The following is a 23,494-nucleotide window of genomic DNA, read 5'->3' on the forward strand; positions in this document are numbered from 1 at the left end:
TCCGAGATTCCACCGAACGGTAGGAATTCCGATACCGGAGTCTAGCCGGGTATTACACCAGGTTCGGCCGCCGAACATTGGCCTCTTGCGGAGGCACCTTTGGCCCCCGAAGGTGGTCTGGCCAGCCACCTATAAAAGGCCCCTTGTCCGAAAATGGGCGAGTTTTCTCTCTCTATTTTCGGGCATAGGTGAGATTTCGCCCTTCCATGGTCGATTTGTTGTTTTCCTTCAATCTCTTCAAGTTTTAATGAGTTTTTACTTGGTTTTGAAGATTTTTGAGCTCAAGATCAAGTTTTGAAGCTTGGAGACCCCCGGAGCTCGTTCCTCAACATCTCCAAGTTTGGGATCACATCTCCTCTCGATCTTTAAGAGGTAAGTGTAGATCCTTTTCTTCTTTCATGTTTTAAGTAAGTTTTAAGAAGGGGTTAAGGGTTGATGCATGCTTTAGAGTAGATGTAGAATGTTAGGGTTTATGTTAGTTCTATGCTCAAATGTATGCTATGTGATGCTTGTTGGGGTATAGGCTAGTTTTATGCCCCTATATGCTTGAAAATATGTTTATGCATGCTTTTGTGTGTGTTGGTGTGAGTTGAGAGGTTTTGGGGTGGCTGGATGTGCTTGTGAGGTTTGGGTTCTGCCCTTTGGAAGAGCCCAGGTTCGGCCGCCGAAGTCAGTTTTGGCCGCCGAACCTGCCTGGAGGCAGCTTTAGGCCGCCTAAACTCGCCCCCGAAAGTTTGGACTTTCGACTCTGGAGGAGAGTTTCGGCCGCCGAACCTGCCCTCGAAAGTGCCTGAGTTTCAGCTCTGGAAGGACTTTCGGCCGCCGAACCCTGCCCCCGAAAGTGCTTGACTTTCGGCTCTAGAGGGACCTTCGGCCGCCGAACCTGCCGCCGAAAGTCCCCTGTCCAGCCTTCCTTTGCCTGTTTTGCATGCATGTTTTATGATGTTTTAGGGGGGTTTTTGGGGAGATATTTAGAGTCGTGTTAGAGTATGTTTGGTCCCTCATTTGAGTCCACCTGTGTAGGATCGGACCTGAGGAACCGAGGTGATCAGCAGTGAGATAGCTACTTCAGAGTTAGTTCAGAGTCAGCCAGAGGTGAGTGAAACTAAACTAATCTTTTATTTCAAGAAAGCAAATATTTTAAGCATATTCATGCATCATGATATATAATAGGTTGTTAGCATTAGAATTCACGAATATGACGCATTGCATTATTCATTGTGGGTATGGATGGACAACAGGACGACCCATTAACCCTCTAGATTTTATGCTATGTAACAGAAGTCCTGAGGAGCCCCACCAAGGGCCGAGCACAGAGCTTATGTATGTAACAGAAGTCCTGAGGAGCTCCACCGAGGGCCGAGCACAGAGTAGAGGGATTTTTGGGTTAGTCCATCCGTGATGTGAATTGTTTGTGCTGTGACGCATTCATAAAAGCGTATGTTTATTATGATGTTTTTATAGTTCTGCTCACTGGGCTGTTGTAGCTCACCCCTCTCCCCTAACCCCCAGGTTTGCAGGAGCTCAGGTAGCTATGGGAAAGCCAGCAGAGTTATGGCTATGTTATGTAATAGAGTTATAGTGAACATGTAATATAATGTAATGTAATATATTGTAATGGAAAGAAATGTATTGAGGATTAGTATTGTGCTTGGCCCTAATGTATAGAAATCCCTTTTTGTACATGATCTATATGGAATATTTTAATGATAAGAAATGTTGAGCCAAGCTTGATGTATGTTATGTTGACTCACTAGAGCATTTGATGATGACTCTAGTATGGGGTTTTATGTTTACAGTATGGTGCATGCACAGGTCAAGCTTGGTATATGTGAAAGTTTAAAGTTTTTATGCAAATGTATGATCAAGTATGGGATTTATCAGGTATGACAGGATGTATAGTAGGTTTGCTACGGTTCCCGGCGACCTTAAATCGATCTGGATCCTAGCGCCGGTAGCGGTCCAATTTCCGGGTCGTTACAGCAGAGCTTTGTGAAAACTATGAGCAAGGGATCTAAGAAGTGGTTTACATATTAAGAGAGAGAGAGAGAAGGAATCGTAAGAGACTATGAAGTGAAACCCTTTTTTTAATTCTAATATATGCCACTTCAAATTATATTTTGTATACTTGGCATAGCTTTGGACGTGGCATAGCTTTGGACGTGTCATAGCAAATGTATTTCACTCTTTATTCACATTATAATTTTTGTACTTAAATGTAATGAATGTTATTATGTTAAGGGTCTGATAGGTCATGAAATTAGTTGAGGTGCATAATAGATAAAATCTTAATAATATACGTGATCAAGTATGTATTAAATTGTATATAGAAAAAAAAGGATTGAATTTATGACACTAAAAGTCTCTAATCAATACAATAAAAATAAAAAAGGGAGTTTTGATAAAGGTTGAAATTAACGTGAAAACAAGACAATTAAAGAAATTAATAACAGATTTGAAAGAAAATCAATGCAAATAAATTCCAATTAAAAATTAGGATCAGTTTTAGCTGTAAGAATTGATTATTGAAATAAAAATATCCTTATTCATTCAAATAAATTAGTTCTAGTTGTGGAATATGCTCATCATAATCAATCTCTCCTTAAGTATAAATTAATTAGAAAATCTTCACCTAATTTACTCCAGTCAACAAACAATCCAAAAAATGTCTATTCGATTTAATTTATCAACCGCATTAAGAATTTAAAAAATCCAATCTAACCAACAAATCAAACTATATGGTAAGTTTAAGTTATATCGTATAATTCTTTAATGGGTTACACTAATTGAATAACTCAAGCAATTGTAGACTTCAAACATTCAAACTAAAAATATATTATTTTAAAAATATGAACAACATGTCCTATTAATCAATTAACAAAGCAATAATAATAATAATAATAATAATAATAATAATAATAATAATAATAATAATAATAATAATAATAATAACTGAAATTACATAAATATTAAAGGAATAAAGATGAACTATAACGTTTATATCTCACTATAAATGAAAAAGCTGAAACTTAAATCTTTCAATTAGAATTAGAGAAATTAGTCATATATGACTATAAGAAAATATAAAAAGAGAAAAAGAAATTCGGCTAAGAAAAGAGAATGTTGGATGTTACCGTTAAAAAGGTATTTAAATAGCAAAATTTGAATATTTTTAGTAAAATAGCTCTTTTAATTTATTTCATAAAAAGAGTTGAGATTTTTTAATTTTTTAGAAATAAATTCCACGAGATTTAGACTAATTTAAATATTTTAGAAAGAAGAATCTCAATTTTTTCATATAAGATATGTTTTTATTATTATTCAGAGGTTTAGTTGAAAACTTGAGCAAGTTTTTGATTAAATATGTTCGGCCACTGACATAATCAATTTTTATTTTTTTGATTTTCATTTATCTTTATTCTCCTTTTTGTATATAAAATTCAAAAAATTATTAAAATAAATAGTATTCATATCTTATTTAACTAAATATTTGTATCATCACTTTCACTGTCGAATTACCCTATATGAAAAATGTTAAATCATTTCGCTCTCCCTACTCTGTCTATTAAACAAGATTTGGAAAACAACCCTCTACTCTATGTGAGAATGTGGAAAACAATATATGTGCATATCGCCGGCTGGTGATCCCAGCTATTAGGTATAAGATATAAATGAAAGGGTACTATTGAGAGCAAGAGTTTAAATCTTAAAAGCTAACAACAAACCATACCTTGATAGCATCCCGACTTGTCAAAATGTTGCCCCATCCAACATTGTGGTCCCTTATGTACCCCTTAAGTAATTTATTAAATAATATTATTGATTTTAATATTATTAATTATTATAAAAAATAATTTAAAATATTTATCTAATAGAAATTATGTAATATTTTAAAATAAAATTAAATAAATTTCAATAATTATAAACAAGTTTTATTTATTTATTTAAGATATACATTTTTTATATGAAAAGAGAAAAAAATTAATTAATAATGTAGATATGGAATGAAAAAAAATATTATGAGTGTGGAAGCGGTGGCTTTGGTTGGAAAAGGAATCCATAGATATGGGCTCAATGATATGCACTTTCATATTTCAATACATTCTTTTGGGTTTGAATTTCAGATTTTTCTTTTAATTTTTCAGTTTTTATTTAATTAAATATAGTAAATAATTTTAATATTAAAAAAATTAAGAAAATAATAGTTTAATATTAAATATATAATATTATTATGTTAAGACCAATATGAAAATTAAATAAAAAATTTTTAGATTTATTTGATTAAAAGTTTTAAAATGGATTTATTTGAACATCGTTTAAAAGTTAAGGGGTTTATGTTGAACTTTTTCCGCCAAAATTAAACTTATTCAACGACATTTGAAAACGATTGATGGATAATTGATGTTGATGTATGAAATTTGTCGGGACACGTCATCCAAAAATATCCATGTGCTGAGTACAACAGAATCTTTACTAGAAAACACACGTCAACCATGTATTTGAGCTTTACTACCCAACATTTTTAATTAAAGGAAAGGGCTTACGTGTTATCATTGTTACCTCACACATCATCACCAGAATCTACTTTACAATTTTTTTTATTAAAAAAATTTCATAGATCTACTTTGCAATTACTAACCAGCCTTTCTGCTTTGCCGCATTATTATTATTATTATTATTGAAAAAATTATTAATTAATTTATGTAAAAGACAACTAATTAATTAATTTTCTGCTTTTAAAAAATATATCAAATAAATTTTATAATTTAAAAAAAACAATTAAAAGGTTTTTGCTATTCCATATCAAAAAAAAAAATTTTTTTGCTATTAAATTTATACAGTAAAATATAAGAGCATAAATAATAATAATTATGAACTCATAAATTTAATCGAATGATAAATATATTTAAATAAATTTAAGAGATTTTAAATTTTATTTTTTTAATTTTTAATTTTATTTAAGAGAAAAGAGAAAATTAAAAAATTTATTTAATATATTTTTTAAAACACACATGTAATCGGTTACTATCAATATAAAACTAACAGTGGCAATATTAAAATTAATAGTAAAGAAATTTTCATTGAATTTTAAAAAATTTAAGAATTAATTAATTAATTACATTATAATATTAAAATTAATAATAAATTTTATTATTATTATTTATTTAAATTATTCTTCTTATTATTGATAATTCAAAAAATTATTATTGATAAAATTATTATATAATTTTTAAATATAAATTGACTTTTTTAATTTATATTAATTAACAGTAAATTTATTTGACGTAAAAAAATTATTTTAAAGAAAAAACACAAGTTTAGTGATTAGCAAAATTGAAAGAGGAGTGAGAAAGAAGGAGAGAGAAAGCGACAGGGGAGCGGAAGAGTCTGAGAATTTGTTATTCCGACTTGGGTTATTGACAGTGTTTTCGTTTGTATTTTTGCTTCTTTTTGTTTTTCCCCTGTTTAGTTTACTTTTTCCTGTTTTTAGATAGGTGAATGCTTTTTTTTTTTTCTCTATTTTTCAATTGTTGTCACTATTCATCTGTTGATTTTCCTTGTCGGAGATGGAAGTTGTAATTTTCTTTATTGTTGGTTATTTGATCGTTTGTTTTGCAGATCTCTAGTAATTTGCTGTGAGGGATGCAATCTGAATTTAAATATTGAAAAATGCTTTGATCTTGCTTTTAAGAAAAATCTCTTTACATGTATGATGTTTGTAGGTCGGGACTAAGTGAACATTCCCCCAACTCCATATAAATCAAAAATTAAAATGTTTATATTTATAAAATTAAATTAACTTAACTTAATTTATATTAAAATATTTATATTTATAAAATTAAATTAAATTAACTTAAATCAGAAATTAAATTGAATTAGTTTGATTTAATTTGATTCGATTTAATTTAATTGATTTAAATTTTTTAATAAATATTTTATTTTTATATTTTATTTTTAATATTTTAAAATTTAATTAAAATATTTTAACTTTAATTATAATCTAATCTCTATATTATTAAAAATAATATATTATTATTACTAATTGTTTCGATTTTATTTTTTTATTAAAATTAAATTAAAATAATTAAAATTTTTAAAATTAAAAATTTAACAGAATTTAAATAAATAAAAAAATAAATTAAAATTTAAAATTAATTCTACTCGATTAAACTGAATATACTGCTCACCTCAGGAACATATGCTGTTTGGGATTGTTATCTCCTCTTTGTTTGGTTGGGTTTATTGGACTTGTTTCTACTCCTTTTACTTTCCTTGCATGCCTGGGGATTGGTGCTTCTCTGCTCTCTAATAATTTTATTAAAGGCATTTTTGATAAAAAATTTCACTTATCACGTTTGATTAAAAGAATCAAACGATTATTTTTTACGAAAAAATTATGAATTCAGATGGATAAAAAAAAATTTCACCTATCACATTTGATTCTTTAACCAAACGGTTATTTTTTACAGAAAAATTACGAATTCAGACGGATGAAAAAATGTAGGACTTAAGTATTGAATTCTCAAAATAGAATAATATTAGTATTAATTACGTTAAATTTTAAAAATTAAAAAATAATTTTTCCTTAATTTATATTAATTTGTTTGGTTTTATTTTTTAAACCTGTGGCAAACTTTCCTGTATTTTTCTTTTATGTCCTCTTTTATGCTTTGTAGTTTGAAAATGCATATCCTTTGCATGGTAAAGGAAAATTAATGATTAAATTATTTTTTATTATAAAATTGAAATTAAGTTTATGGTTTTTGTTAATGATTATGTTGTGTACTTGTAGCCTTTTAGCATATCAATATGATTACGTAAGCCCATCACTCTGTTTCAACGCCCTTGCCCCACCAAGTTTCAATAATGGAATCAAAAGCATTATTTTTTTCTTTTCTAAATAAATAATGATAAAGAAAATTAATTATATTACTTGATGCTACATAAAATGTTTTTATAGTAATCGGCTAATTAGCATTATAAATTAGATTCAATGATAAAATTTAATAAGTTGATAAATGATTTTATTTATAGAAAGAAAGGACGATTATTATGCTTAGAATCAACATAAAAAATTTAATATTAAAATAAATCAATTTCAATGAGATAAATAAACTGTTTCAAATATTAAAGAAAAAATTTGATATCAGAACAAATTGATTTCACATGAATAAACAAGTTTCCTCAAATGTTAGGGCGGATAGGTAAACAGTTACAATTCAATAAATTTTTTTTATATTTAATATCATAGGATTTTTAATTAATTAATTATTAATAATTTTTTATCGACAGGTTAAGTATATTATTATAATAAATACTATATTTACTTTTATATTTTTATTATATAAAAAAAATAATTAAAAAAATAAAAAAATATTATTTTCTCATATCAATACTTTAAATTATAAGTATTTTTTACTTACGTTTTATTTTTTAATTTATAAATTTAAATATTAGAGATTGTCATGGTGTCAATTATCTCTTTTCTCTTTAATACAAGTAAATCATAATATAATTTTGATTCGACCACGTCATAAATTTTATATATTTTTATGGGAAGATCTAAAATTAATTTTATCGTAAAATAATACTTTTAATTACGTATTATTAACAAATAATTTTTTTTATTTACCAGCGATAAATATTCTTAATGTACTCATGACAAAAAAAATTACTTATAATTTTATAAATTTTCAATTAAATAGTCAATGCATTATATCAAAATTTAACAGGATTAATAGAAAAAATCATGCTTTATTAGTGATAAAAATTACAGGATGACTTTTTTTTTCTATGAAGGGTAGAGAACCTCAAATCTTTAACTTAACAAATGCATAAAACCACAATACATTATTTTAAAAATATAAAATAAATACACCAATGACCATTATTATATATACTCTGTAATTTATAGTATATACAAAAGTAGGAGTAGAGAAGAAAATATTAGGATCGCCAAAAAGTCTTTACATGATTTTAATAATTATAAATTTATTTTATTTTATTTTTATTTAAAATTTTTAATTTGATTGATTAATTTATAGTAATTTTGTAATTAAACTTAAATTGGTTAAAAAATTACTTTAACATATAAATTATATTTAATTAAATTCTATTATAATTTAGAAAAATATTGATGAAAATTAACTAAATAAATATATTAAATACATGTTGATAATAATTTTAATAGATAAAAAAATATTAATGAATAAAATAAGAGAATTCATATAATACTACCACATTTATATATTTTATTTTTAATAATAAAATTGCATAAAGTAATATATTTTCTTAATAGTAAAAATATTACTATTCAATAGTATTTTAAGTGAAATTGGGACCCACACCCACTGCGATAAAACATCCTAATCCCGCACATTAATGCATGAATATTTTAAGTCAATTGTCCCGTTAAAGTAGTCACATCTATAGGCCAATTTTATAGCTGACAATTTTCAAATTTTTATACATAATTCCGAAAATACCCTTCCTCTTTTCAAAATATTAGCACCGCTCCTCAGCAGCTTTCCAGTTTTTCTCCCTTGCCCACCCACTAACCATAAACCAACAAACTCTATCTTTCTTTCTTCTCGGATCGAAACGACAACGCTAAACTTATAATACGACATTCCTTCTCCTCTTCCTTTTGGTGGCTCGATCATGGCTCGTTTCAATCTTCGGCGAAAGCTTCAGCGTCGCATTTCGATCCTCAAACGCTGCATTCTCCGAGTATGGAATCATATCCTCACGTGTTCGTTAGGCAAGCCTAGTCATAATTATCGAATGGTACCGCCTCAGTCCTTGCCTGTCTCCACCTTGCCGGAGATCGCTTCCAGTGGATATGTATCGGGGATCGTCACTCCGTCTGCTCATCCTCCGATGAAGATGGCGGCGGCGGCGGCGATGTATCATGACCAGCGTGATATTGACAGTATTAATAACAAGGATTCGGATTTGGTTGCTTTGAAGATCAGTCTGCTGGGAGATTGCCAGATTGGGAAAACAAGTTTCCTGGTAATTAATTAATTGATTAGTTTATATAATTATTTTAGAAAATGATAAGAAATTAATCAGTAATTAATTAAATGGATAAAAGGCTAAGTACGTGGGGAATGAGACACAAGACGGAAGAATTCTGAAAGATGGAATGAATATGATGGACAAGACATTACTGGTTAAAGGTGCTCGGATTTCTTATAGTCTCTGGGAAGTCGATGGTGAGATTTACTATTTTCTTTTTTTTATTTTAAAGAAAATTAAATATTAATTTTCATTATTATGGTGCAGGTGATGAAGGATCTAGCCAGCAAATTCCTCTGGCTTGCAAGGATTCTGTAGCAATTTTAATCATGTTTGATCTCACAAGTCGGCTCACATTAAATGGGTTTGTTTCATTCTTAATTGTCTATGTTTCCTCTCATCAATTGGATAATTTTATGATTATTATAAGTTTTAATGATGATTCCCTGGTTGTGATTTGTAGTATCATAAAGTGGTACCAAGAGGCAAGGAAATGGAACCAGGTAGCTAAAACTCCTTCCTCTTTCCCCCTTTCCTTTAACAAATAAATATGCAATTTCTATTAAAATTAATTTGTTTGGATTTGTTGATTTTGCAGACTGCAATTCCAATTGTAATAGGAACCAAATTTGATGACTTCATTCAACTTCCTATAGATCTGCAATGGACAATTGCAAGCGAGGTATCTCTCCAATTTGATTTTTTCTTCATTTCTTAGTCCATTGAAATATTGTTCATACATTTTATTTTATATTGTTTGTTTTAAAATTATAAAAACAACTTGCTTTGCTTTGCTTTGCCCTGAATATAAGTTGAAAAAGCCAAAAAGTCATGCCAACATTGATCACTTGTTATAGAATATAGACAAATGAATAAAAATGGAGAATTTTGAGACAAGAAATCATGTAGTGCTTGTTATTTATTAATTATGAAGTGTGAGGTTGGAAAATGATTGAGGAGACATAGTTGCCCACTTCATTGCCTTCAACTTGTTGAGCTTTCTATCTGGCTTCTATTATTTGATTTGATAATAAAAGGGAACATTTTAAATCTCTGGATGCTCTCTATTACTCTACTCTTTTCTTTTAAGCTATTCTTTTCTCCATTTTTTCATTGAAAAATTTCAACAATCAAAATATAAAAATCCAATTGAAATTTAAAATAAAAATTATCATAAATTTATTTTATCTCCCGTTCTCATCTCAAAGTTAAAAATTGAAGTTAACAAATCTAATAAACATTCAGCGTTCCAGTAACAAAAATATTTCCTTGAAAATTATTATTTTTTATACAAGGATTTAATATTAAATAATTTTAATTATTTGCAACAAACAATTAAGTTGAATTCTCACACAAGCATGTAGGATTCTTATTTATTGTTAAAATGAATTTTAAAAAAAAAAAACTAAATTTTTAAATTTCAAACTTGAAAATTGGGCAATAGTTGCTGAATATTTTATCCCATTTGATATAACCATTGCAAGAAAGGATCAATATTGTTTTAAACTTTAACACCTAAAGATTGTTCCAAACAAACAAAGTGGTTTTGAAATGTGCATATATATTTGTCAAAATAACCAAAACACGCCAAGGAAGAAGAGAAAGAAAACCCTCAAACACTATATCTATAGATGCTTCAATGCTCCATCTATCCAGTGTTGTTTAAGGTAAAGGATAGATCTGTACACTCTTCATAGATAGGAAGCATGAATATTAGATGATTTGTATCCATAAAATTGCCAGATTCTCTGTGTAAAGTAATTGCTATAAATTTCGTTTATCCAGAGAATTTTTTGCAGCCTCCTTAAGACTTGTTTGAACTAACAGTTGGCAATTAGTTATTGGTAGTAAGTAGCTAGCAAATGAAAATCATAACAGAATTCTTTAAAAAACTACTTTAAATATGAGTAGAAATTTGTTTATTCCATCTATTTGCAATCAAGAATTTTATAAGTATTCAATTCAAATGATTTATTTTTTAACAATTCTCGTATTTAGAATAAAAGAATTCCACTTTGTTTAACTTAAAAATTCTTTTACGAAAATTTATTTAAATTCCTTTTTTACAAAATAAATTATGTCTAACAAAGAAATTATAAATAACTATTGACAAGAAAATTGTATGTGTAACAGGCAAGAGCATATGCCAAGGCCCTGAATGCAACACTCTTCTTTTCAAGTGCAGCATACAACATTAATGTAAACAAGATCTTCAAATTCATAACAGCAAAGCTGTTTGACCTGCCATGGACACCTGCAAGAAATCTCACAATTGGAGAGCCTATTATTGATTTCTGAAGATGAAGGCTTGCTACATAGCATAAATAGCAGAATAGAAAATGCCTCTCTTGCACCATCTTTTTTTAAGTTCAGCAATGTAGATCACAGGTCAACCGCTCACTTGGATTCTTGTTTTTCTATTAGTCCAGTGAGTTGCGAGTTGCTTCTTTTGTAATTATGATTAGAGACCGAGGAAGAGAGGAGAGTTTCCTCATCTCCGTGTCTGAATGAATAACCTTTCTTTATGCGCAGCAATCCTAAAAAGAAAACCCAAGTTCAAAATTCAAAAGAAAAAAAAATTATTTGGTTTAGCGATTAGATATAATTAATAACTGATAGCTGATTATGAATGATAGTTTTTTTTTTTAAAGCAAAACTATTCATTGTATTAATAAAATTTTATAAAAAATAAAGGGGTATCATCTCAAACGGATTTTTAAAGCAAAATTACTTGTTGTATTAATAAAATTTCATAAAAAATAAAAGGGATATTATCTCAAATGGAGAGACGATCACGCCTAATAAATTTTTTAACCAAAATATGAGCAGTTAGAGTGGCATGACGACGAACCCATCTGACAGAAATATCAGTTCTAAAGTTTAACAAAGATTTAAAATCATTTAAAATCAAAATCAGTTTAAAAATATCTAAATGTGGAGACCGAAAATATTGAACCACTTGTAAATAGTACATAAGAATGCAGCCAAAGGCAAAAATTCCGTTGCAAAAAAAGTAAACAATGATGGAGAGCTAAAGTTTTAACAATTACCGGTGTACCATTACTTTTCGAAAAACCAGAACACGGTAAAACATACTCTTAACACTTTTCAACAACAAAACTGTAGCCAATAAAATAAGTAATAAGAATATAAAGTAAATTATAATATTAATAAAATAAATATAAAAGAACTAATTTATTATACAACATACATAATAATTAAAAATAATTTTTTTAAAAAATAATTATTTTTTCATGTAATGTATGATTTTCTTATCATATAATAATAAATAATATAATTAGTTTAATTGTTATTTGCAATATTATTAATTTATGTATTATTATAATTTTTTTTATAAATTATTGATGTAACTATTTAATTTTAAAAAATGTAATTAATAAATTTTAAAAGTGTAATATAGTGTAAATGAAAAATAAAATCAAAATAGCTGATCGCTGATTGAAAACCGTTTTACTTTTAGAGATAATCCGAAATGATAGGCCTAACATGCCGATTAGCCAACAACTAAATTGAATGCCACTTCAGTTTTCTATCAGCATAGCTGATACACCTTCATTTGGTTGATAAACATTTTTGATAAAGCAATCAAAACTATAGCTAACACATGCAATTTCTATCAATTATGATTAAGAACTTTTTCTTACAATTGGTAGCTTATTTTAATTAAAATTTTTTGGTTAAACTATTACCCTTTTTAAAAATGTTAGTACTTGCAAAATTTTGTCTTCAAATCATTTTTTTTATATATAAAAATCATTTAAACTTATAAAAATTAAATAGATAACTATAAAAATATTATAAACATAATTTACTAGTTATAGTATCAAAGAAATATGCACACCAAAAAATTTACTTGTTAGAAAAATTATATATATATGTATATATTTTTATTTTTTCTCTCCATCAATAAGATAATCATTCCGTCTACTTCTTTCCGTCAATAAGATAATCATTCCGTCTACTTCTTTTTTAATCGATTTTGATTGTTCTTCTTCTTAGTCTTCTTCAATCTCGACTCTTCTTCTTTTTCGATTTTGATTTTTTTTTCTTTTTTTTTATTTTTTTTCTTATATTGACTGATTTGTTAATAATAATAATATTTAAAAATTAAATAAAAAATTTTATTTAAAAGCAAAATTGAGTTTTAAAAATTTTTTCTATCATTTTTTATTTACTTTTAATAGAAAAAATGATAAAAAGACTATTTTATGCGAAAAAATAAAGATATTTTTATAAATTTTTAAAAATATAAAAATTAATTTGTTAATAATGAAAATATCTAGAAACTAAATAGTGAATCTCATATTGTTTTTCATATGAAGGAGCCATAATGGCCAAGCATAATGATTGCCTATAACCTTCTCCATTTCTTATTACAGTGATGAATATTTCAATACAAATATATGACAAAGATTTTATATCTTTTATTATTATCGTTTACTTTATCATTATCAATAATATCAATTATATTCAACAGCTAAATAATATATATTGCGGCCTAATGATAACAACTGCTATATCAAGATAGATTATGAAAAAAAAAAAAAAAACCCAACAAAATCAGCACGAGTCATAGATACCAAACCGTTTGGATTAATCATGCTTATTATTAAAGAAAGGCCAGAACATTTGTGGCTCTGCAAATTTATACATCAGTCATGCATATTTGACGGAGAAAAAGATGGGAAATGTAGAAGATAATTTGTTCTGAACAAAAAGGAACTCATATTTCACTGGAGTTTCGCTTCTCTCTTTGGTGGATCTATTTGCAAATAAGTGTATGGCTCTGTGGGTTCTTCCCTGCACAACCAAAGAATTCCATGTTTGAGCAACATATACCATTGATGATGCATTTAAACAAGTTCACATATGTTACACAAATGAGGTATATTAGAGATGGTGATTAGAGAAATCTGTCTGCTCCTGGAAAAATTATTCTATACAAGATTGTATGTTCAATGGTTTCATATTAACCATTAATTATGGTGGGATCTATGTAGGTCCTACCATGATCTATGGCTATAATACGACTATTGTATATACAACTGTTGTATTATAAAATTTCTTCTAGTTTTGGCAAGAGAAAGCAACTTAAAAGCATTGCCGATATCTATGTCTGAAAGACGGATCAAAATTACAAGACAAAAGTTGATGAAAATTCTGAAGACTAGTTGACAAATAAATAGGGAGAGTTCAAATGTTAAAATGGAACATACCCCGGATTTGAACGCATGCATCGCCAGAAGAGTTTAAACGGTCCTGGAACTGTTTTAAATGGGTTCCCCTCAAAACAAGCCTACACAAGAGATACAAGCAACAGAATAGTTCATTTTTCACTGCAAATTAGCAAGATCAAGAAGTAAACTCCATTTATCCCAATGCCACCACTTAAACAAAACATGTTAATGGGCAACGAAAAGTAATATTCCATTAAATGAAAGGAAGTGAAGCATGCTTTGTGGAAATTCAGATCATCATTGTTCAAATACAGCACTTGGAACAAGTTACCATAACCTTTTGGGATATAAATGAATAAAATCAAATTTTGTTCCTTCTCGTAACAATCGTACTCAAATCACTTTAAAGAAGTAACCTTTAGAACTCCAGTTAAGGTCTTCTAGATTTTTACCGAAGAGAAATTGTCAATTTTTACAAATTATATGTGTATCTACACAATATAGAACAAAATACCCAACTCATATGCACTTCAATCCCAAACTAATTGTGGTTAGCTATATTGATCATCTTTCTTTATTCCACATCTTTCTTCTGAAATGGAGCAACTTTTAGCATTTCAGTGAAGACCAAGATAAATTGTCAATTTCTTTAAATCCTATTGATCCCTCCCCATCCCCAAAACAAGTTTGGAAATGAGACGTATAGGTAATTGTATGTTCTTTGATGTCTCTCAGTTAACCAGAAAATGGAATGACTAGCTTCTGACTCCCATGAGAAGGGAGTCAGAAATAGAAGAAGAACAATACTAAAGAAATGAAAGTTTATTTCAAGTGATTAAGTAAAAGTTTTATATATTCTTCTATGAAAAATACTAAAGGAATGAAAGTTTATTTTATTCATTATAAATCCCAAAAAGTAATGAGTACTTGCTCCAGTGTCATTATTTGAAAGAAAAAAAAGGTGATTAATTTCTGCTTGGCACTTGTCCTTTCCCTTTAAACCGGATCAATTTTAATTTTTTACTGGACATTAACATTTTTTTTTAAATCAATGTTGGTGTTGGGAAGGGAAGTAAGGATTGAACTTACTGAAGTTGCAGGAGAAAGGAAATAGGAAGACAGTTATTGATATTTATATCTTACAAATTCACTGATCTCAATTGTATTGGATTTTCATGTAACTTTTTCCAGGGGAAAAAGGGTACTGGCATCAGGGCTGAAAGAAAAGGATCCTCAGAAAATGTGAGTTTTTTTTATAGCACACAACATGCTTGAAATATAATTACCACCCCATATGCTCACTAATTTTTAACCAAGAGGTGACTAACATTACATCAAGAAGTCATTCAGATGAGAAATAAAAAGAAAAAAAAAAGATATAACGTTGCCTAAATTGTCAACGAGAAAAAGTCAATTGCCCAATTGTTTATTCAGTGCCATTGTGATGGAGAACAAGGTAGAGAAACAAAGTCTCCAGAGAAATAAAGTTTCAAATAAGAGAAACAAAATTTTAACTTAATATCACAATAATATCTTTAATAAAATACCTAGATATAGGAAATTATAGTTTATCAACTAGTCTGACGTCATCACTAGCCCAGTGCAGTGCCAGCGACAGTTCGTATGCTATCTTGCTGCCACATCAGCAAAAATTCTCACTGTGCCAAATTCAACACAACGATTCTGATTTCGACATCCGTTGTAGGCATAAATGACTATTTTAGTAAGATTTTATCTGGACTGAAATTCAAAAGCCACTAGGGCTGAAACTCAAACTTACAAGATAAAATCGATAAGGTACAAATTAAATATGTTATTGAGGGATTAATGTGGTGGTACTGAATAGGCAGCTCCTAAATTATTTTATGCACATCAACAGTCAGATATCTTTTTACAAGTTAGGAAGTGAGAACTTGAAGAATAAAAGGACTATTAGATTCAACAACGAACTAAGAAGATAAAACTTGAAGCATGGAAGACAATATATGTTTCAACTGAAAGCAAAATGGACGAGATATCAAGAGCCTTTACAATATTAAAAGAAAGGCAACAGCTTGAATATGAAGAACAATAAGAGCAGTTTGAAGATGAAGTTGCAAACTCTGAGCTTGAAAATCCAAGCTCGAAGATTCAAGACTTTAATTGTTGAGTCATTCTGAGCTTTTTTCCAAAAATGGGTTAATATAAAAAAGAAAAATTTACTGAAAAGGGATGAGGAAAGATATATTTTCCCAACAGGAGAAAAATAAGCCATAATCAAAATTTCGACTGAGCAGAAAAGCATTTTGGGCACGACCAAAGCTGGTCGTGGCTTATAATACACGACTTGAACGCAGGTCGTGGTTATAAACCTGTACCAAGTCCTCTGCTACAAGTTTATTCTTGTTTGAGACATGCTTTCTTCATTATTAATTAGATTACTAAAAGTTCATTCTTGTTTGAGATATGCTTTCTTCATTATCAATTACATTACTAGAAGTTTATTCTTGTTTGGGTATGCTTTCTTCATTGTCAATTAGATTACTCATGTTCCACTGGAAACAAGAAACACCTCAATTTTGGGTCAACAAAATCTTCCCATTCAAATCTCAATTATAACAACCTTAATTATTAGAGAAATAATATTTTACGAGATTTAATTTGAGTTCACTAATCAAACCAAAAGGAGAAGGTATTGTGTGCTTAATACAATTTCTACTCGTTTCATCTGCTTTTCTGACATTTGCAAAACACAGCATCAGATCTCTCTAAATCTCTACTCATGAGAATAACATCCATTCACCTGCCCTCAAATTTTAGAAATTTTAAGCAACAGACAAATTTTCAACTTTTAAGTGATAAAATGCTACAAAAATCTCCTCAATTCATATAAGCCCTTGTACGAAGTCAAAACCCCAGACCCAGAATCTATTATGATCAAATGAGGGAGAGAAGAAAGCAAGAAAAATGCAACTCAGTAGTCTTACTTGGATAACATCCTCAGCTCGATCATTACATCTGTGAGGCTTTGGTTGACGATGCTCTCCTTCTGGCATCCCCCATGGACTCTCTCTCCTGGGCACTGGCCTCGGCTCGCTCATCTTCTTCTTCTCTGTAAATGGGTCTAAAAAATGGAAAACCCTAGCTGTAAATTTCAAGCCTCTTAAGTGATCTCAAATTGAAATTGATGCACCCGCAAATTGATCTTCATAGGCGAGACGGATGATAGAGAGCCGCAGTCCACGTGCAAGTGATAAAACTCCAACAAACGACTGGTCGTTCTGAAAACTCATCATTCCTATCGCCCTTCTATTTATGCCTGTTTTACGACGCCGTTTCAGCCATATATTTATAGGCATTTCCCAGATCTATCATCAGCCTCTGCGGTCTACTCCTATAACGGTTTCTCGTCTGCATCAAAAACCAAAACTAAAAATGGGCGCATTTACGAACTTGATCGACGTAGTTCTTCTCTTCTTCTTTCTCGGAATCGCCGTGGCGGCGCCGTTGATCGACGCGCAGACATGTCTTCCATCCTGCTACTTCCCAGACTTCTTGATCGATCTAAAGAACTGGTACAGCCAAGAGTACGGCGATTATCTCCTCTCTGAGAAGCCCCATTTCTTCGTCGGAGCTGTTTGGCTAGAGCTCTTCTTTCAGTGGCCTCTCGCACTTTTCAATTTGTATGGAATTTTGGCTTCCAAGCCTTGGTTTAACACCACCTGCTTGATCTATGGCGCCTCCTTGTTCACTTCCATGGTTGTTTTTTTTCTTTAAATTCTGTATTAAACTGATCAATATTAGTTGATGATTAATCTGAAGTAATTTGGGGAAAATCTCTATCTCAGGTTGCTATATTAGCTGAGCTGATGGGGTCTGGCAAGGCATCGGATAAGTTGATGATGATTTACTCTCCCTTCATGGGTTTTGGGATATTAGCAATTCTGCGAGGGTTGATGCCAGTCTCTGCCAATGCTTCGGCAATGGGCAAGAGACCTCTACTGCCCAGGAAGAAGAGAGATTGAGACACAAATTTTCTGATCCTTCTTTCTTTGTGATGTTAGATCGCTTTACCAATTTCTCTATTATTATTTGACTGATAATGAGATTTTTTTCCCCTTTAGTTTGATTTATTGAGCCAGTTTCTCTCATGAATTATTCTTACACTTTATTATTTGAGTTTTTGTTTTTATGCATTGTGAATTTTCTCCACCAGATGGAAATGCATGTCTGGAGGTGGATTTTTGGTTTGTCTTAACTCAACGTAGGTTTTTTCAACGGAGAAATTTGTGAGAAGAGTTTCATGTTCATTATGTACTAACTTTGAGGTTGATCTTAAGATTTTCTGTTTGTCTAGCCACTCATCATATTTCTCGTTGTTTATTCATGATTCCAAGGATTTTGTGCCCCTTAGAAAAATGGATTCTTATATTCCATCACCTCTTTTAAAAATGTAACTAATACTACAGTTAAGAAACTAACACTTTTTCTGTTTCTATTTTCGGGTTGGTCGGAGAACAAAGTGATTTAAATTTCATTACTTAATCTTAGCTGTTGGATTCCAAAGGAGTTGCACTTTGATGAAGGATGAGGAGATTAGCAACAACATTTTGTTTGATATATATGGTAGGTAGTTGAGGCCAACAACTTCTACGGGAATGGGAAAATCTGTCAAGGTAATGAACTCGATCTTTTCTTAATTTTTGTTTCTGATTTGTAGCTTTAATTATTCATTTTCAGCTTTGTGATGGGGAAAGCTGCAAATTGCATACATTTGCGTGTGAACTATCAACTGTAGGATGTTTTGAAGAGAGTGTACAAATAAAAAGAAATTTGGACTACTGATAAAACTAGTGTATACTTGCTTAATGTAATTGCACCCTACTAACTAGGCTAGAATTTCTTCCCAAGAAACCAAACCAGAATGGCTTGAGCATCTCTAGGACCAAGCCCAAGAAAAAAACTAGACAAGCCATTAAGTTAGAAAAATATTTTTTATTATAACGTTTTAATAGTTTAGATTCAGGACAGCATGAAACATAGAAATTATAAACTACAAGAAGAGGTGGTTCTTGACTGCAGCTGGAAATGAAAGACAATAAATGAAGTCTTATTGAACTGTTGCTGTATAATGTCTCAGAGCTTGTTTAGACTTTAAGTTGATCTTATTTCTGCTCTTGAAGTCTTACATGTCTGAGATATACATGTTAATGATGGTCTTGCGGGAATTTGTGCTGGGATTGGGTGCCTGCCACTCTATTGGTACACGAGAAGGGACCAAGCATGTAATTTTAAGGTTAGTCATTCTTCTTCCCAAATCGTCCAACTCCATTTTTATGTGATTTGACAAACTGCAAGAAGCAGAAATATGTATTCTTTTAAAAGAGTTTCATAAGGGAAGAGACTGACGTTTAGAAAATTCAACCACCCACCTCAAATTCAGTAAATCCAGTTTGACTTTCATTGCAACCTACTGTTAGGGTCCTCAGATTATCCAAATCCAACCCCAACTCCTTAACAAATGGGGCTGTTTGCAGTTTGATAGTCACCCATTATCTGGACAGTTGATCCGCAATTAATATAGATTAAGGACCCAATAATAACAAATATCTAATTTATCTTTAATTATTTTTGGAGGTAAATTTTCCTCCAAATTACTCTCTTTCCTCTATTAATTTCCCTCCTAATTATTCTATTTTTCCTTTGTTAATTTCTCTCCACTTACATATCTTCCATTTTAGTAAACAGTAATAAATTGTTTAATCATTTTCAAGACATAAATAATTATATTTTGAAAAATCTTATTCTCTTGGACACATTTTCTATTCTTTTATACACATTTTATATTCTTTACAAACCTTTCCATCTCCTAGACTGCTACTGTTTCCATACACTGCACATTCTTTTCTTATCTCTCAAATAGAATAATTATCAATTATAGCAACCATAGCAGATTTGTTAACCAACCTGCGAGTAGGAATAACAGTATATCCGTTCACTTATAATAAATTAAATTTATTTTAATTAATATATAAAATATTTTATATTAAATATATTAGGAAATTAATCTTTAATATGTGATTGAATTTAGTGATAACAACGAATAAGGCATCTGAAAATTTTCGGATGAGGATTTGGATAGTATATATTCAAATTTTAATTTGAAAATTAATATTTATAACGGATTCAAATTTTAATTTTATATTTAATGTATTCATTATCCAAACCGATTATATAAATAATTAATTAATATAAAATATATATTTTATAATAATGTTTGTAATTTTTTTAACATTAATTAAAAAATATAAAATTAAATGAGTGTGAATATTTTTTGAGTAATAAAAATCAGGTTTGAGATAATTTTGAATTGTTTATAATAAATTTTAATAGTATATCAAACTGAGTTTAAGTATTAATAATATTAATCGAATTCAAATTAAATAATTTTTACAGAAATTCTACTCGTTTAGTGCCAACTTCATTCAATAAAATTTACCAGATGTCATTCAATAAAATTTATCAGATGTCATTCAATTTAAATATTCGTTCGATCTTAATTGAAGTGAATCAATTTGATTAATATAAAAATATGTTATTTAATTTAATTTAATCTTTAATTGTATAGATTCAATTGAATTATTGAAAAATCCGTGATTCAATCGAACTAAAATTAAAAGAAGTATGTATTTTCATTGCATGTAATTCAATTGCACTAGTTAATCTTAATTCAATTTATTTAATAGAAATATTTTAATTTTAAACATATTTATTCAATTGAATTATTTACACATACTTAGATTAAGAGGAGCATGCATATTCACTACATATAATTTGATTAAAATAATTAATTTTAATTTAATTGATACAGTTTAGCTATTTAATATTAATGCAATAGATTCAATTGAATTATCTTTCAATTGAACTAATATTAAAAGATGCATATATGTTCACTATATAATTCGATTGAAATAATTGATATTAATTCAATTGATTCAATTTAGTTATTTATTATTAATTCAATAGATTCAGATTATTTAAGAGTGTATCCTTTAAATGAATAAGTTGATCTTAATTGAAGTGAATCATTTTAATTAAATTTCAATTAAGATAATAGTGTGTGATTTAATTCAATTTAACTATTTTGATCTTAATTCATTAACATAATTTAAATAATAATGTATTTTTCTAGTTAATATAAAAAATATATTATTTCTACTATATGCAAAATTATTATTTGTAAATGAAAGTATAAATAATGATAATTAAGTGTAATTTATTTGATATGTCATAAGTTTGAAAATAATAATTTAGTTTTTGAATGAAGAGATCTCGTTTACTATCCAACTAGATAATCTTTTAGCTTCATGCCGTAGGAACAATAAGTTCTTTTGGCTCTTTATCTAGGTAGAAGCAAATCTATCTACCAAGCTTATATTTTTTCCTGCCATCTTCCATACCCATCAATCCAAAAAAGCTCTGATTGAAGACGCCTCTTAGTGTTCCATTTCCCTTACATAGTTACGATTGAAGAAATCTGTCACCTTCTCTTCTTGTTTCCATTTCCTTCAATACCTATTGACTCAAGAAGAGATCCCACCGCCTCTTCGTGTTCCATTTCTCTTCCGTAGATAATGACTGAAGAAATCTATTACTGCATCATGTCCTGTTTCCATATCCAGCGATGAAGAAATCTCTCATCAGTATAAAATGTTTCATATCTCTTATAGTAAAAAGAGGATCTAATATTTATTTTTCTCTTTGAACTCTCATGCAGATTAGCTCCAAGATTAAGACTTACGCATTTTAAAGATATCAAGTTCCTACCACTAATACTGAAATTTCTATTCATGTGAAGACAGTGTGTGAATCTGTTCAGCTGTTATACTGACATTGAAATAATCATAAATGTTTCACTTTGAAATTTGCAAATCCTTAAAAGAGGGACTGACAATGGAGAGATCTACCTCCTCAACATAGTAATTAAAAAATAATAAACTTTTAAGAGATGAACAATCATAATAGCTATGTAGACTTTTCCACTATTGCTGAAGGTCTTCCAAATTCCTGTATACCTTGAAATTATTTTCTTGATATGTGGTACTTTCAAGAGATGAGCAATCGATGCTAAGATATATTTTTATCATCATCACCTTCAGGGATGCTATTATCTCAACATATTTGAGACATAAGTTGGTCATTAAGAGATTGTTGATCCCATAAACTTTTTTAAATTCAGATTTGTATGAGATTTGAAATAAGTAGAAATATGTGATCCCAACATACTGCCAAAAGCTACCTTTATTAAAGTTAAAAGGACAATTCCTTAAGCAAAGCGAACCCTTTAGGCATGCAATTGATTTTACCAACCTATAAATCTAGATTCAACACCCAAGACTTCATTTGGAAAGATTTATTTTGTAAAAAAAAATTCAATGAATTCTTGCAAGGATAATTTCCATTTTCTAAATTAAAAAATAATTAAATATTAAAAAAATACTATGGGATTCTTGAGTTTTATTAAAATTAACTATTAATTTCGTATAATTTTAAACTCAGATTAACTATCAACCTTCAAATGTTGATTGTCATAACTTTGAAAACTCTAGGGGAAAAAATAATATAATAAACAAAATTTTAACATATAATAAAAAATATTATATACTAGTTCTTTTAGTAAAAGTTTATCAATCAATTTATATACTAGTTCTTTTAATAAAAATTAAATAATCTTCAAATTAACAGCAAGTCTAAATATCTTTATAATCATCATTCTATGGGTAAAAGAAGGAAATGTGTAAAAATAAATAACATAGACCTTACCCAACATAATGAGAAAGCTTTCAAGAAACCATCAGTTTCAAAATGTAATTACTTCCAGCTAAAATGGTGTCCTACCAATATGAATTATAGTCAAGATTAGTAAAAATACTATTAGATATAATAAATGATATAGAGCTAAGGTATTATTTACTTTTGTATAAAATTTAAATAATTAAAACGATATAAATGTGAATAGTGTAAAATTTAAATAATTAAAACGATATAAATGTGAATAATTTAAATGATATACTTTTAAGTAAAATTTCATCATAAAGAGAAAGATAAATAGATTACGAAAAGTCCTCATAAGAAAAATACACGTACAAGCACACGCCCATATAAGCATACACTCACCGAAATGAGTCATTGGAAATAAAAGGTAGAATCTGTTTAAATTTGGTTATAGACAAAAAAAATTTACTGAGAAGTCTATAAGAAATAAATAAAAAAAGAGTAAGTATAACTATTATACG

The 23,494-nt window shown here is 29.0% G+C and overlaps 3 protein-coding genes across 3 annotated transcripts; 2 read left to right on the forward strand and 1 right to left on the reverse strand.

Annotated features, from left to right (window-relative positions):
- The first annotated feature begins 8,507 nt into the window (after positions 1–8,507).
- LOC110629579 (septum-promoting GTP-binding protein 1) lies at positions 8,508–11,546 on the forward strand. The gene is made up of 6 exons (XM_021776611.2): positions 8,508–9,015; positions 9,098–9,218; positions 9,289–9,385; positions 9,485–9,524; positions 9,620–9,703; positions 11,155–11,546. Exons 1-6 carry the CDS (start codon positions 8,662–8,664, stop codon positions 11,317–11,319), a joined length of 861 nt encoding a protein of 286 aa, XP_021632303.1. The 5' UTR covers positions 8,508–8,661; the 3' UTR covers positions 11,320–11,546.
- A 2,071-nt stretch (positions 11,547–13,617) lies between these two features.
- LOC110629024 lies at positions 13,618–17,441 on the reverse strand. Its single transcript, XM_021775860.2, has 3 exons — positions 17,186–17,441; positions 14,259–14,338; positions 13,618–13,842 (listed from the first exon to the last, which is right to left on the reverse strand). Exons 1-3 carry the CDS (start codon positions 17,297–17,299, stop codon positions 13,773–13,775), a joined length of 264 nt encoding a protein of 87 aa, XP_021631552.1. The 5' UTR covers positions 17,300–17,441; the 3' UTR covers positions 13,618–13,772.
- Positions 17,442–17,503: 62 nt separating this feature from the next.
- LOC110629023 lies at positions 17,504–18,557 on the forward strand. Its single transcript, XM_021775859.2, has 2 exons — positions 17,504–17,957; positions 18,047–18,557. The coding sequence occupies exons 1-2, from the start codon at positions 17,514–17,516 to the stop codon at positions 18,221–18,223; spliced, it is 621 nt and encodes a 206-aa protein (XP_021631551.1). The 5' UTR covers positions 17,504–17,513; the 3' UTR covers positions 18,224–18,557.
- The last annotated feature ends 4,937 nt before the right edge of the window (positions 18,558–23,494 follow it).

The sequence above is a fragment of the Manihot esculenta genome, chromosome 13 (assembly GCF_001659605.2).
Source record: "Manihot esculenta cultivar AM560-2 chromosome 13, M.esculenta_v8, whole genome shotgun sequence".
Classification (NCBI taxonomy): Eukaryota; Viridiplantae; Streptophyta; class Magnoliopsida; order Malpighiales; family Euphorbiaceae; genus Manihot; species Manihot esculenta.

Bases quoted from the DNA above. Each gene is read 5' to 3' on its own strand.
- LOC110629579 (XM_021776611.2), top strand. From the start codon at position 8,662: ATGGCTCGTTTCAATCTTCGGCGAAAGCTTCAGCGTCGCATTTCGATC. The intron at 9,219-9,288 runs GTGAGATTTACT...ATTATGGTGCAG, and splicing joins TAGTCTCTGGGAAGTCGATG to GTGATGAAGGATCTAGCCAG. The intron at 9,525-9,619 runs GTAGCTAAAACT...TTGATTTTGCAG, and splicing joins AGGCAAGGAAATGGAACCAG to ACTGCAATTCCAATTGTAAT.
- LOC110629024 (XM_021775860.2), bottom strand. From the start codon at position 17,299: ATGAGCGAGCCGAGGCCAGTGCCCAGGAGAGAGAGTCCATGGGGGATG. The intron at 14,339-17,185 runs GTAAGACTACTG...TCTCTTGTGTAG, and splicing joins GAGCTGAGGATGTTATCCAA to GCTTGTTTTGAGGGGAACCC. The intron at 13,843-14,258 runs GTATGTTCCATT...TTGGTTGTGCAG, and splicing joins TGCATGCGTTCAAATCCGGG to GGAAGAACCCACAGAGCCAT.
- LOC110629023 (XM_021775859.2), top strand. From the start codon at position 17,514: ATGCCTGTTTTACGACGCCGTTTCAGCCATATATTTATAGGCATTTCC. The intron at 17,958-18,046 runs GTTGTTTTTTTT...TCTCTATCTCAG, and splicing joins CCTCCTTGTTCACTTCCATG to GTTGCTATATTAGCTGAGCT.